Source organism: Humulus lupulus, chromosome X (genome assembly GCF_963169125.1).
Source record: "Humulus lupulus chromosome X, drHumLupu1.1, whole genome shotgun sequence".
Classification (NCBI taxonomy): Eukaryota; Viridiplantae; Streptophyta; class Magnoliopsida; order Rosales; family Cannabaceae; genus Humulus; species Humulus lupulus.
Genome location: NC_084802.1, coordinates 96,880,862 through 96,896,899, shown reverse-complemented (window position 1 = coordinate 96,896,899; position 16,038 = coordinate 96,880,862). Strand labels below are relative to the sequence as shown.

At 36.3% G+C, this 16,038-nt stretch overlaps 1 protein-coding gene across 1 annotated transcript; it reads left to right on the top strand.

Moving 5' to 3' along the window:
• The first annotated feature begins 7,460 nt into the window (after positions 1-7,460).
• LOC133805601 (polyadenylate-binding protein RBP47C-like) lies at positions 7,461-11,812 on the top strand. Its single transcript, XM_062243781.1, has 6 exons — positions 7,461-8,327; positions 9,245-9,716; positions 10,392-10,459; positions 10,548-10,678; positions 10,797-10,893; positions 11,302-11,812. Exons 1-6 carry the CDS (start codon positions 7,983-7,985, stop codon positions 11,458-11,460), a joined length of 1,272 nt encoding a protein of 423 aa, XP_062099765.1. The 5' UTR covers positions 7,461-7,982; the 3' UTR covers positions 11,461-11,812.
• The last annotated feature ends 4,226 nt before the right edge of the window (positions 11,813-16,038 follow it).

Sequence of the window (16,038 nt, the reverse complement as noted above, 5' to 3'; positions counted from 1 at the left end):
AGAATACAAATCCAGCCCTGATTTCCTTCATCACAACTAGCCTCATAACCCAACAACCATCTCGTCGGCAATGTCTCCTTCAACCCCTGTCGGAGCTCGTCATCTCCAACGTTCACTACCGATGTTGAAGCCAAGCACATCTCAAATCTCTGACAACACATGCCCGATGAGGTCGTCGTTGGTTTTCTTCGTTGGAGCCCAGCCCCAACTTCATGCCATCATCTGGATTGTAAGCCACCCCCAATGTCTGCACACCTGCTTGTAATAGAACATAGAAAAAAGAAGAAGAGCGGGTTGAATCCTAGCAGTTTTGTTTTTTATTTTGATTTATAAGTTTGATAAATTTAGCTTTTTTAAATAAAAATAAACAAGTTTTATTTTAATTAATTTAAATGTATTTTTGGTAATTAGATTTTATATATTTATTTTTATTTTTATTAATTTTAATTTTAAAATAATTTTATGATATTTAAATAATTAAAATAATATGGACCAATTCAACGCTGCCACATGTGCACCTCTGTCAGCCATTAAGTCTAGGTATCAACTGCTGCACCATTATGTTGACAAAATTTATTATTATCGTAAAAAAAATTGAGTATTAAAGTGCTACATTTCAAAAGATTTGATTATTATTGCTTCCAATATTCCTATAATAAATGCAAAGAAACTGGAATATCTTAAAAAACACCATTATTAATCACAATTGTTTATATAACATGGCTAAATATTTTGAATAATAAAAGATATTACGAAGAATATTAGTGAGCACTAAACTGAGGTAAGCCCCAATAAAGTATAAATACCATTTAGAGAAGAGGAGAGAACGGGACCAAATGGGTGTAATAAGTTATTACCTTCACAAGGGCGAAACCACTATTTTTAATTTGTTTTAAGTTTCTTCATAAACGAGAAGAAATGCAAAAAGTAAGGAGTAAAGTACAACTTTGAAATAATTGAGTCTTGTCTTTTGACATGGTTGTTTCTTTAGAGTCTTGTTGTTAAAGTTATTTGAGGTTTTGTTGTTTTATCAAAGGTTTGGTTCGTGGAAATATTGCTTAAGTCTATTACGCGAAATCCTTGTTCTATTGGATGGAGTCTAGTAGCTCTGTAATGCAGGATATTGAGGCCCGATATGTCAAAATTAGCATAGAGGAAGAGGAGATCGGAGGAATCTCGTATGACCATGTGGAGGGTGATGAAGGAATTGATGTTCGATGGTGTTTGGTAGGGATCAGATGGCTGCTTTATGGCATCCAGGGAGGGGTATGTATGTGAATGAACTACAAAATAATCTGTACATTTTCCAGTTTTACCATGATATCGATATTAAGCGTGTGATTGAAGGGAGCCCATGAACGTTTAATGGGAAGCAACTGATTTTTACAAGGCTAAAAGAATGGGACGTGCCTAGGAATATCCGATTGAATAAACTTGATATTTGGGTTCAGGTGTTTGATGTGCAACCGGGCTTCATGTCGGAGAGAGTGGCAAGGGATGTAGGTAATAGCATTGGTGAGTTTATTGAATCTGATCCCATTAATTTTGTGGGAGTTTGGAGAGACTATTTACGTATCCGTGTGACTCTCAATATTGACATTCCACTGAAAAGAAGGTTGAAGATATGGAAGAGTGGTAGTAACTGGTTCTAGGTGTCATTTAAGTATGAGAGAGCCCCTACATTTTGCTTCATATGTGGTCTCATTGGCCATTCAGAAGGATACTGTGAGAAGCTTTTTGATAGACCTGTTGAGTTAGTAGAGAAGCCATATGGAGCTTGGATGAGAGCTCAACCTCGTCAGAATAACCAACTGATTGGGGCACGGTGGTTGCGCTCGAGGGAGGCGGTTCAAACGATGGTGTTTGGAGGACGAGGGGCAGCTAACTACATGCCAAACATGGGAAGTGGCCCTAATCACATCAATATGGAAGTTATTGAGAATGATGTGGAGATAGCGGAAAACGTGGGTGTTGATTCTAGAGGAGTTGGTAGACCTCTGACTTTGCCTCAAATGAGAGGGAATCATGGGATCTTAAGCAGTAATGGTATAGTCAATGCTAATTATACAACTGGAGTAATTCAAACATATGGGCTACTTGTCATAGACCCAAAACGTAGACGTACTATAGAAAAATATAAAGTTGGGCCATGAGCAACCTGGGCCTGAGATGGAAGATGATTTGAGTATTTCTGAACAATAAAAAAACGTGGTGTTGGCAGGCCTTGGCAGTGGGGCTCGCCTATCATCATGAGTACTTTCAGTTGGAACTACCGTGGGCTTGGGAACCCACAGGCCATTCAGTTCCTAAAAGAGTTGGTTTTACAAAAGAAGCCCAGTTATGTTTATTTGTGTGAAACACTATTTTCTAGAGAAAGGGTGGAGCATGTGCGCCGACTGCTTGGGTTTGAAGGAGCTTTTGCCGTGGAAGTACAAGGAAGGAGTGGTGGTGTAGCTTTGCTATGGAAAGGGAAAGATGAAGTAAGTTTACTCAGTTTTTCTTCTAATCATATAGATATTTTGATTGAAAGTGATGGTCTTTGTGAGTATCGGTTAACTAGCATCTATGGGGAGCCAAATAGGTCCTTACATAGTAAAACTTGGGAGCTAATTAGTACTCTGAAATCGCAAAGAGATACCCCTTGGTGTTTGATTCGGGATTTTAATAACATCATTAGTCATGAGGATAAAAGAGGTGGTTTACCTTATCCAACTTGGCTGGTTCAAGGTTTTCAAGATGTGCTTCAAGATTGTGGTCTTCATGACCATGATTTAATAGGATACCAGTTTACTTGGGAGGCTAGCCGTGGCACTGATAGGTGGGTTGAAGTTCATTTGGATAGAGGGTTGGCGAACCAGAGTTGGCTAGACCTCTTTGCTTTGGCTAAACTATTTAACTCAGAGGTGTTTTCATCGGACCACTGTCCTTTGCTCTTAGACCCCTGTTATCAGCAACTTGTGCTGGTTCACAAAAGGTTCAGGTTTGAAAATGCCTAGGTTCGTGAGCCTATGTCCCATCAAATTATACAAGATAGCTGGCATTCATGTATGGGTCTGTCTTTTCAAGATAAAGCGTGGTTCTGTAGTGAGAAGTTGGCACAGTGGGGTAAGGAGATTACGGGCAACTTCAAAGCCAAAACACAGGCGTGTAAAAAGGCTATTAAAAGTGCTAATGGTAGGAGGGATACAGATGGGGTGAGGAGATATGCGACTGAGTAACAGAAACTTTTTGAAGTCTTGGAACAAAGGGAAGTGTTTTAGAGACAAAGATCAAACAGTTATGGTTAAAAGAAGGGGATCAAAATAGTAAATATTTTCATGCCTCTGCTAGTGCAAGGAGAAGGGGTAATCAAATTCACCACCTGAAAAATAAGGAGGGGAATTGGGTGGAGTGGGAGAGTGGGCTTAAAAATGTCATGATTGAGTACTTTAAAGATAGTTGTTTCGACCTTCTGAGACAGAGTGGGGGGAAATTATAGATTGTATAGAGCCGTCAATTACTAGTGAACAGAATGATGCATTACTTCAGCCTATTTCAAAGGAGGAGGTTCATGAGGCTCTTTTTCAGATGCATCCTAATAAGTCCCCAGGCCCTAATGGGATGACACCGACTTTCTACCAAAAATATTGGAGGATTGTTGGTAAGGATGTAGTGGAGGTAATCAAAGATTTCTTTCTTTCAGAGGTTCTCCCTAATAATATAAATGATATCCATGTGGTGTTGATTCCCAAGAAGAAAAATATAGAAAATATGGGGGACTTGAGACCATTCTCTCTCTGATGTGTTATACAAGGTGGTGTCGAAGGTTCTTGCTAATCGGATGAAGCATTTACTAGAGCAAGCCATCTCTGACACTCAAAGTGCTTTTATTCTGGGTCGATTGATAACTGATAATATTATGGTATCGTTTTAAGTGATGCATTATTTGAAGAGGAAACAGCAAGGGAAGGATGGGTATATGGCGCTTAAACTTGATATGAGCAAGGCTTATGATAGAATAGAATGGCCTTTCTTGAAAGCAATACTAAGTAGATTGGGTTTTCATGATAAATGGGTGAGTTTCATTATCCATTGCTTAGTGTCTGTTCAGTACAAGATTGTGTGTGAAGGTCAGGAGATGGGACCTATTGTGCCAACAAGAGGGATCAAACAGGTCCTTTCTCGCCTTACTTGTTTATCATGTGTGCCAAAGGTTTCTCAGCTCTTATTAAGAAGTATGAAAGGAACCTTTCGATTCATGGGTGTAAGGTGGCTAGAGGGGCGCCTATGGTATCGCATATGCTCTTTCCAGATGATAGTTACTTGTATTGTAAGGCTATTGTTCAGGAAGCAGGAAAAGTATCACAGCTCCTAAAATGTTTTGAAGAAGCTTCGGGCCAAAAAGTTAATCTTTCTAAGTCCTCAGTATTCTTTAGTTCTAATACAGAATATCAGTTGCGGAGTGTGATTTCTGGAAATTTGGGGATGCAGGAAGTAGGTGCAGGGAATATGTACTTGGGGCTTCCGAATATGTTGGAAAGAAATAAAGGAGTTTTATTAGGCTTTCTGAAGGAGAGGGTAAGACAGAGATTACAGAATTGGCATGGGAAGCTGTTATCTAGAGCAGGAAAGGAGATTCTCATCAAGACGGTCATCCAAGCTCTTCCAACAAATGCAATGAACGTTTTTCTGATCCCGCTGTCTATTTGTAAGGATGTGGAGCGTATGATGAGCAAGTTTTGGTGGAATACTTCTGAAAGCAGAAGGAAAGGAATAAGTTTGAAAATAATGGAGGTATGGGGTTTAGGCATTTGAGGGATTTCAATTTGGCTTTGTTGGGTAAGCAAGGTTGGCGGTTATTGTCAAACGAGAATGGGCTGGTTGGACAGATTTTCAAAGCAAGATACTATCCTCATGGTAGCTTTTTGAATGCAGAGCTAGGTCCCAATTCTAGTTTTATTTGGAGAAGTGTATGGGAAGCCTAGGGGTTGGTTCGTCTTGGTGCTCAGAGAAGTGTGGGTTCAGGGCTAGAGATTGATGTTCTTAAAGATCCATGGCTCCCTAATGTTGATAATATGTTTGTAGTCTCTAGTCATCCTGACCTTGTTAACAAGAAAGTGGCAAGTTTGTTCTGTCTAAGACAGCGTGAGTGGGATGTAGAGATCCTAAATGATATGTTTGAAAGTCGGGATAGAGACTTAATTATGGGTATCCCTCTGACTAGTGAACCAGGTGTGGACCTATGGCAATGGACAAATGAGGTTTCAGACTAGTATTCAGTAAAGAGTGCTTACAAGCTGTCTCAGATGATAAATGGAAGATGGCAAGAAGATGTTAATGCAGGTTTTTGGAGAGCGCTATGGAAGTTGAAAGTTCCACCCAAAGTGTGTAACATGTTATGGAGAGTGTCTTCAGGATGTCTACCTACCCATGTCCAGCTTAGATTAAAGCATGTAAAGGTGGACTCGCTTTGCCCGCTGTGTCAAGGAGAGCCTGAAACAATTACTCACATTTTGGTTAGTTGTCCGTTTGCTCAAAAGTGTTGGGAGAAGGTGAGGGTCTGCATTCCAGGGGAGAATCATGGTGTTTGCTAGTTGGCTTCAGGCAATATTTGGTCAGCTTTCAGAAAGTAGAAGAGGTCTAGCTGGTAATGTTGTGTTGGGCTATCTGGAAGGGTCGTAATGACATGGTATGGAGTCAAAAGCACTTATTTGTGGAGTAGGTGGTGGTCTTAGCTAAATCTAATTTGGATCAGTGGCTTCACGCCCAGGAAAAACAAGTGCATCTGCCTTCTCATTCGTTACTTGCAGGAGATGGTGGTGACAGATGGACCAAGCCTCAATATGGTTTTGTTAAGGTGAATGTCAATGCAACTCTGTTTCTTAATGATAATCACTATGGTTATAGTTGTGTGGCAAGGGACAATGAAAGTAAGTTACTAGAAGCTTTTGCTTGTTATAGGCGTGGGGTAGTGACTCCTGTATTGGCGGAGGCTATTGGGTTGAAGGAGGCATTGAGCTGGATCAAAAGGAAGGGGTGGTGTCATGTGTCACTGGAATCAGATTGCCGGGTTGTTGTACAAGCTATTAGGAGTAGTGTTTCCATGCCTTCTCCTTTTGGCTTAATAATTAAAGACATTCAGTGCATATTGTCTAGTTTAACAAATGTTTCATTGTATTTTGTCAAGCGGTCTGCGAACAAGGTTGCTCACTATCTAGCGAGAACCTCTTGTTTATATGTTGACCGTATTATTGGTGGGAACAATATTCCTACTGATCTTATGCCTGTATTGTTGGAGGATATTTTGAGTTAATGAAGATTGGATTTTTATTCAAAAAAAAAAAAAGTTTCTTCATAAACAAAATATAATGGAGCATCTAATCTCAAATATTTGGTTGGCGAGTCCCTCTCAGTAATATTGTTTTAATTTTGACTATATTTTAATTTGTTGATGAATGTTCTCATTAATTAAAATTGCGAAATTACTGATTTGGCCTCCTTAATTTAAGAACATTATCATGTTTAACTCTGGATTTCTTAAAATGTTAAAAAATAATAATTTGTTATTTTAAAAGGTAAAAAAGACCCCTAGGTTAATTTTTAGTCAAAATTTTCTACATAAAGATAAAACTTCTATCACTTAATATGCATTGATATATTTATTCTTTATAAATATAATTTATGAAATTGATTAATAAAATCAAAATTTAAAATAAATCAAACAATATTTTTTATTTTTTATATTTATAAACAATTTTTAAATTTAACTAATAAAATCTAAAACAGCAAAACTTAATAAATAAATTCAAAACTAAAAAATATATAGATTTATTTTCTTTTATTTTGGATTTTATTTCTTATATATTTTAAGTCATATGATTAATTTTGATATTTATTTTTCACGCACATTTTTATATATTGAAACTCTGTAGAAATAGCTTCAAAGCTATTACTAAAGAAATAGAGAAATAGCTTTAACATCTTGTTTTAGTATTTTGTTCACCATTTTGACAAAATTCTACATCAACTCAAAAAAAAAAAGTGACTAAAAAACATTACATCACTAATCTATAATTTATAATAAAAAATATATATACTTCTAGCATCACTCATAAGTAAAAATAATAATAATAAGAACAACAAAAAAAAAAAAAAAACAAGATAACCCAAATAACCTCAAGTTGGATTGAAAGACATTAGCACATAGATAAGTACGAACTGCAACTCATTCTTATAACTCTTCTCATTCCCCTCATTCATACGTCTTTACTGCTTTTGGGTACTCCCAGTCCTAGGAATCACCAAATTCACTGCAGTAAATATTAAAAAATAATAATAATAAAATACAGAAGAAAATTAACTCGCTCTCTCGATTTGACAGAAAATCATTAGATGATGTCAAAAAAAATTGAAATAAAAAGTTGTAGAAAATATTTAAATAAATTAAAAAAAAAATCTTTTGAAGGGAGAAGGGCGAAGGAAGGCAAGCATAAGAAGGAAGGCCTGTTAGTCTTAGGGGCATATGGCGGCGGATCCAGAAAAAGATAGCGATAAACCCCGTAGCTAGCCACTCTCTTAAGTATCCCCGACTCATTGGTCGTATCAACGGCTCAGATTGAATTCCACCTCCTTATCCGATGGCTCAAGCAATAACCGCGTTTTACGAAGCCAACCCATGAATCTGTCATCTTAATATAAACAAAAATAAATAAATTACTGACTATTTAAGTTTTACAAGACCCTAACCGTGTTCCTCCTTTAGAGAGTTTCCTTCTTCTTCTTCTTCTAGTTTCTCCAGCCTCCGCCCCCATCTCCTTAAACCCTCCTCTCTCTACATATATATCATCATTCTTTCTCTCTCTACAAAGAAGACTAAGAAAAGAATAAACTGTTTTTCTTTCTTTTATTTTCTTAAGGTTTTCAGATTCATTGGCCGGTTAATATTAGTTTGAATTTGCTTTTGTACTGATAGAGGGAGGAACCAAGGTATAAAAGCAGAAAATATGCAATCCAACAGTTCTGATTCGTCGCAGCCACAGCAACAAGAGCAGCAGAATCAACGACCGCAACAACAACAGCCACATCCGCAGCAGCAATGGATGGCGATGCAGTACCCGGCGGCGGCTATGGTAATGCAGCACCAGATGATGCCACCACAGCATTACGCGCCGTCGCCTCAGCACTACATGGCGTACCACCAGTATCAGCAGCAGCAGCAGCAGCACCACCACCACCACCCCCAGCTACCGGGATCTGGTGGCGGTGAGAATAAGACTATTTGGGTCGGAGATTTGCACCATTGGATGGATGAAAATTACCTCCATAACTGCTTTGCTTCCACTGGGCAGGTATATAACTTTTACATCTTTTTTTAGTATTTTTTTTTTCTCGAACAAATTTGATGTTATTTATTTCTAATATATAAAGAAAATCAATGAGATTGTTATATATTAAGGTATATGGTTATGATTATGATTAGGTGCTTTTAATGTATATTTACGGAAGTACAATCTGTCTTTTGACTGATTTGTTTTCCTATATTTTTGAGTTATACGTTCAATTAATTGATATTAATTTATCATGCAAAAATAGTTATATGATAATAATTATAAAATGTAAGGTAGCTAGCTAGCTACCTATCAACTCGAGCGAAACGTGTGAGTTTAGAGTGTGATTTGTGAAAAATTGGGGTGAATATAACTGATGTTTATATACCATAAATGTCATATTTGCCATAAATGTTTGGTTAGAGTTTCGTGTAGTGTTGTGCATTTACGGGGCTCCTTTCCTCTTGTAGGTATGATGTAGCATTAAAAATACAATAATTAATACTTTTGGGAATAAATATATATTTATATGCAAGTATTCTCATGTATATAATGAAACAATTAACTTTTGTATTTGATAAAATTAGTTATATACACTTGAAAGAATGGCAAGATACTTGAATTTTCTATATTTCTGTCTAATCGTCATGTAATTAGTTTGTTTTGGTTTTGTCTGATTTAACTACTTGATGTCATTAAGATTATTTCTCACTTTTGAATCTGCTACTTTAAAAATAAAAAGTTTCAGTTTTCCGACATACTCATATTCTAGCTTGTATCTTACAATGAAAATTATATTGAAGCTTGTAGAAACTCATCTTGTTCTTCCAGCCACATGTTAATTAAGCAGTTGGAAATATATTAATTGATTCCATGCAGTAAAGCACATTTCCTCTCTCTGTTTTATTATTTAACACGTAGAGTTGCGTTTGATGCAGATTTCTTCCATTAAAATTATACGCAATAAGCAGACTGGTTTGTCTGAGGGCTATGGCTTTGTGGAGTTTTTTTCACATGCAACAGCTGAGAAAGTTCTACAGAACTATGCTGGCATTTTGATGCCTAATACAGATCTACCCTTCCGCCTCAACTGGGCAACATTTAGCACCGGCGAAAAGCGCTCAGATAATAATGCTTCTGATCTTTCAATTTTTGTAGGAGATTTAGCTGCAGATGTTACAGATAGATTATTGCATGAAACTTTTGCCAGTAAATACCCGTCTGTTAAAGCTGCAAAAGTTGTCTTTGATGCCAATACCGGCCGATCAAAGGGTTATGGTTTTGTAAGGTTTGGAGATGATAGTGAAAGGACTCAGGCAATGACAGAAATGAATGGTGTTTATTGTTCCAGCAGGCCTATGAGAATTGGTGCTGCAACTCCTAGGAAGTCCTCGGGATATAGTCAACATGGTACTATAGATTCTTCTACTTGCTTAATCTGATATCTAACACATATATATTTGCTCAGAACTAATATTTGCTGCTCGACTAACAGACAACATGGTCCTCTGAATAAGAGACAAACTAACATATTTACATATTTGTGTGGACTAATATTTGCAGATCGAATAAGAGACAAACTAACATATTTTCATATTTGTGTGTGTGCGCGCGTATAACAAGTTTGGTCTTTGCCAAGATGTACTGGTCTCAGTCATTTGTGTGTGTCTCACAAGTTTGGTCTTTGCCAAGCTGTACTGGTCTCAGTCATTTATCACCTGTCCTTGCAAATTATTTTATTGCCTCCTGGTCTCACTAGTTTTTTTACTTCTTTGTCCAATATAATTTGTTTTTCTCTAACCCAATGTTGACATAGGGTGGATAGAGTTTATGATTAGGAATAAGTTGTATGTTTTCTAATATATTGGCTAAAATCTTTGTATGCTCTAGTAATTCTCTATCTCTTTAATAATTGGTTTGATTCTATTGCTTCATCCATTAATTGAAATGGTACTTGCTCAAATGTTTATACAAGTAAATAACAAATGACAATCGTGATCATTCTTATATAAATTTGATACTCTCACTTTCCCTTTTAACCATAGTTTGAATGTCCTTCCTTTCTATTTTGCTTTGATATTTTAGGAGGGTATGCACCTAATGGTGCATCAACCCAAGGCTTCCAACCTGAAGGAGACTCTTCAAACACAACAGTGAGTTTTCATCTTCTAATGGCCCTGTTTATCAATCAACTGTGACCTTTCCTCCTCTGAATGAGTCATGCATGCTTACTCTTGGCAGATATTTGTTGGAGGGCTTGACCCTAATGTTACTGATGAAGATCTCAGGCAACCTTTCTCTCAGTATGGTGAAATAGTCTCAGTTAAAATTCCAGCTGGAAAAGGATGTGGATTTGTGCAATTTGCCAACAGGTAACTTTTTCTTTCCATGATCTGCTATGGCATTCAAAGCGGTGCATCAAATTTAGGTTCTGGTTATTTTTAGTAATTAAGTTGCTGACTTATTCATGTTTTGAAACTCTTGTAACAGAAATAATGCAGAGGAAGCACTGCAGAAGTTGAATGGAACAGTAATTGGGAAGCAAACGGTTCGCCTCTCATGGGGTCGCAATCCAGTCAATAAGCAGGCACTCTTCCCTCTCCTTTCTTCTTTCTCCTTTCACCAGAATCACTACACACACACACTTAACAAGAATAACATAAACAACCAACTTGAGGTCGAGAGTCGAGACCTTGAGTTCCCATGCAACCAAAAACAATTTTGTTGAGCTGAATCTCGACAACTGGACATGACTGTGATTCAGACTTCTTGAAACATTGCTATGTAAATGCTTCTATTGGTAAAACAGCTACGTCTCCTTTACAAATAAGATTATAATCACAATATTTCAGTGGACTAGCATGAAACTTTCAAAGGAGGATAGTTTCCATTGTTGTCCATAATGGCTAGTCCCCAACAGAATTGCACAACTACTAGTTTGTTTATAGTATCCGAGACTGATTTATTTTTCATAATTGTCATTTCGAGTTTTCAGTTCAGAGGGGATTTTGGCAACCAATGGAGTGGGGCATACTATGGAGGACACGTTTATGATAGCTATGGATATGCGGTACCACCTCATGATCCAACCATGTACCCTGCAGCATATGGTACTTATCCTATGTATGGAAGCCACCAGCAACAAGTAAACTGATCAAAGCCTCAAATCTGTTTATGGCAGCCATCGAAGAACAAGTGAACAACTTACCAAAAGCTTCCACCTGTGAATGGCATCCATCAGCAGAAAAGCAAAGCTTGTGAGCTACAAGGAAGTAGTTCTAGTAATTTGACAAGTTCATGACTCTAGAACCTGTGATTCTGTAACTCGATCGCTTGGTGCTGTAGGATTCTTATTAATCCCTCCTTTCATAAAGGAGTGGAACTGAATTTTGATAAAAGTGAGGTAGTGTTATAAGGAGTTGGTTAATAATTTAGCTAGAGCTGGACTCTCGGAATTTAGAAAAAAATTATTTAAAATGCATGGCATGAAATATTATTTATCTCAAGTTAGCAGCAATATTTTATGTTTTCTTTTCTATGATGTTTTGCTAGTCTGCAGAAGATTTTTTTTCTTCCGCTTGCGGCTGGTAATAAAATTATGCAGATTTTGAAAATTGTTTTGATGCTATTTTTTGTAGCCTTTGGAGTCAAACAACTTAAGAACAAAGTGGATTCACATTAAGATGTGGTAATCAACATTATTTAATGGGATTTTTTTTTAAGGATAGAAGAAAAAAAAAAATACTCATTTCAAATTATATTGAAAGAAAAAAAAAAAAAATTTTAGTATATTTTTTTATGGGGCAACTATTTGTGGTGACTTTTTTATGTTCGGAGTAGTCCACAATTAGTGAAAGTTGCCTTAAACTACCACATTTGGGTTTGATCGACGCCAATCGAGACCGATATGAGCCTTTTGAACACTAAAGTCAACAAGAAATTTGGTTATTGTGTCTATTTTTAAAAATAAATGAAAATGTTATATTAAAATTAAGGGTGAACATTTGACCTATAAAACTCAAAAATTCAAACAACCCGCCCAACCCGAGCTTAAGCTTGAAAAACACACTTTTTGAGAAAACTCAAAAGATCGGGTAAAGCCTGACCCGATACGAGTCTAGGTCGGGTCGGATTCGAAGCTGGATTTCCAAATAATTAAGTGGACTTCGAAGCTGTCAGACCAAGTTTAAAAGTGTTCTATTTATGTTTATTAGCTTTAGGTGTGTGTTGTCTTCTTATTGGTTGTTTAGTTTATGGGTTGGATCAATGAGTCAGCATTCCAAATAGCTAACACGAGTATTGTTTTCTCAAGTTGATTCTTGGCTTTATAAAGCCTTTTATTCCTGTTTGGTTGATTGATGATAACTCTATGTATATAATGTTCTTATCTGGCTCGGTGATTTATACTGAGACCAATCTTTTCTAATAGAAGCAGAAGCAGTATGACTGTAAGAGACATTTCAGTATTTGGACTAAAGCAATGAGTCAATGAAGCGAGCTTCAGGTAGATTCTTTTATGAACTAAAGCAACTCAACGAACTTCTCACACTCTCGGCTACCACTCCTTTACAAACTATTCTATTTTCATAATTGAAAGTGTAGAACTATTTCTTCAATTCTTTTGTTGTTTACGTCTTTTTAGAACTTTTTCTTATATTTTTTGGTAAAAAATTGTTAAAAGTTAAATTTTAAAACAGAAAAAAAGACATTTTTAAAAAATTGTGAATAAGGCCAACAATAGGCCCAAACCCGAAGTATGACCATCAATACCAACATATTCGATCCGAGGAAATCAGAAATCCAAAACTTGAAACCGGAAAGAAAAATCTGAAATCTGAAAGTGCCGGATTCGTACCAATTTTTCAAATTCAAAATCCGTAAAATCCGAACCCAATCCAATACATTCAAAACTAAAAAATTTGACGTGTATGCACCCTAATTGAAACCTTGATAATAAAAATTTGATTTGAAAAATAAATTACATTTTTATATATTTTTTTAATATTCTTTTGTGGCAAATTCTGCGTATTTGCAGCGAACAGTACGCAGCAAATAATGCCCAATCTTTTTATGCAGGGCTATTTGCGATGATCATAAGAGTATTTGCAGCGAAATGTTCGCTGCAAATAGTTCTGCAATTAAATTTTCACCAAAAAATTGGTAGAAAAATTTCCCACTTCATTTTTCACTAAATTATTTATGAGGAATTGGGTATCATTTACGGCAAAAACTTTCGTCGCAAATAACATCAAGGTTTTTAATAACTTATTGAGACGGCTTCATTTTGTTATTTGCGGTGAATTTGGTCGCCGCAAATAATCATGTCAAATAAACAACCCCTTCCCCTTCTTCTTCCTCATTTTCTCTACACGATCTCTCTCTCTCTCTCTATTTTCTCCTCATCCCGAATCTCACCACTACCGCCGACCTTACCCTGACCCCCACCATCACCACCTACCCTAGGGGTGAGCATCTAAATTGGCAAACCGCACCGCACCACACTACACCGCAAACCACGGTGTCAAAAGTGGAATGTTTCGGTATGGTTTGTATCTTAGCTAAACTGCGCGGTGCGGTGCGCGGTTTGGCGGTGTGAAATTTTGGTTTGCACCACACCGCACCGTATACTTACAAATATGTTAAAAAAAATTAAACTTTACATATATACCATTTTTTAGTAACCCAATCTAAAACTAGGAGCCCACTTAAATTAGGGTATAACCTTATTCTCTAACACATCATACATGACAACAACTCCTTCCTCTCTCATCTCATTTGCGCCTCCTCCCTATCACCTCTCTATCTCACACATATTTTTTAACACACTTACACCGTGGAAAACCACCCAAACCACACCGCAAAAAATGGTTTGGTTTAGTCGGTTTGATGCAACGAAATAACACCACACGGTGTGTTCTAGCTACTACACCGCACTTGTGGCGTGGTGTAATAAAAAGTGTTCAAACCACCCAAACCACACCGTGCACACCCCTAGCCGACCCCACCCAGTCGGTCCCTCACTCTCTCTATATATATATCTTTCATCTCTCTCACACACACTCTCTCTCTTTATTGTTTTTTCATTTAAGTGGCTGCTCCCACCAGCACAGCCATACTCCAGCGACCACGAATAGCTTCGCCAGCGATGAGCATTGCCACATCTAGCGGTTGTAGTGGATTGAGGTTTTTTTTTTCTTTTTTTGTTTTGTTTTATTTTTTTATGAAAATTGCAAAATTTGGATAAAGTATATATTATTGCCTATATATAATGCATTTTGATTTTTAGTAAAATTAATATTATTAGTTTTTAATTTTTATTTAGTATTTATAAAAAAAAATCATGTTAGGATTTTAATTTTTGTTGTTAATGTGTTAATGTATGTAATTATATGTGTTACTTTAAAAAAATAGTTATATTAATATGTTTATGTGAATTTTATAGGCCATAGTATTTTATATACCATAAAACAAAAAATAAATATACCATGATAATAAAACTATATACCATAAAAAAATTTAACAAAAAATAAAATTTGTATACTATTACTCAAAAAGTTTATATACCCACCATTAAAATGAATATATTATACTAACAAAATTATATACTACCATATATATAATAAGATAGAAACTTAATATCATCTAAAAAAAAAAATGATATATCATACCACAAAAACATATATACTGAGTTGGAAAATAATATACCAATAGTTAAAAAATGAAAAAAAAAATATTATTCAAAAAATATATATAACATGCTAACTAAATTATATACAATTATTAAAATGTATATATTATGCTCACAAAATTATATACCACCATTATATATAACAAGATAGAAACTAAATATCATCTACAAAAAAATGATATATCATACCACAAAAAATATATATACTCAGTTGGAAAATAATATACCAACAACACTTAAAAAATTATTACTCAAAAAAATATATATACCTGTAACGTACTGAATTTGTTATTAAGGCTAAGTGCCTTGATTACTGTGCCTGGAGGGCCTAATTGGGATTTTATAAGTGATTAATGGATTATACGTGTGATTGTGTGATATAAATGATTTGTGTGGTAATGTGAATAGACATGTGTATTAAATATGCATGTGGACCTATTTTTATAAATTGGGGCATGTTTGTAATTATGTATGTTTTATGAGTGAGACCCCAGTGTTATGGGGATATATTTGAGATGTGTGGTCTGAGGCGACCCTAGTGAGCGGATTAGCAGAATAGTCACAACGGGGTCCAATATTCGGCTCGGGGTGAGCCTATGGGTATTTTGGGAATGTAGTATGCATTCGAGGTTGAACGGGTAACGGGTAATTATTTAGTGATTGTTTGGGTATGTCGGGATTAATTGGGAATTTATAGGGCTACTCGAGGTTTAGCGAGAAAATGGTGACAAAAGGCGGTATTGCCCTTGGGGGCATTAAAGGGTAAGTTTTGGACCTAGGGACATTTTGGTCTTTTGGCCAAGGGATAGACCCAACCTTGGAGTGACTCGACCACTTAGATACTTAGGAAACTTTCAGAATGTGGGGGAACGACAAAAGAATACTCAACCTCTCTTCTCTATCTCGTTTCCTCTCTCTCACCCTCTTAGTTGGGGTTTTGGAAAATTGAAGGGAAAGGTTGGGAATTCCCTGAGTTCTTGAGGCTGTGATTGAAGGTTAGGACTAGAATTGGATTAGGAGTAGCATAGGGGCATAACTACACAG

Bases quoted from the DNA above. Each gene is read 5' to 3' on its own strand.
- LOC133805601 (XM_062243781.1), top strand. From the start codon at position 7,983: ATGCAATCCAACAGTTCTGATTCGTCGCAGCCACAGCAACAAGAGCAG. The intron at 8,328-9,244 runs GTATATAACTTT...CGTTTGATGCAG, and splicing joins GCTTTGCTTCCACTGGGCAG to ATTTCTTCCATTAAAATTAT. The intron at 10,894-11,301 runs GCACTCTTCCCT...TCGAGTTTTCAG, and splicing joins GCAATCCAGTCAATAAGCAG to TTCAGAGGGGATTTTGGCAA.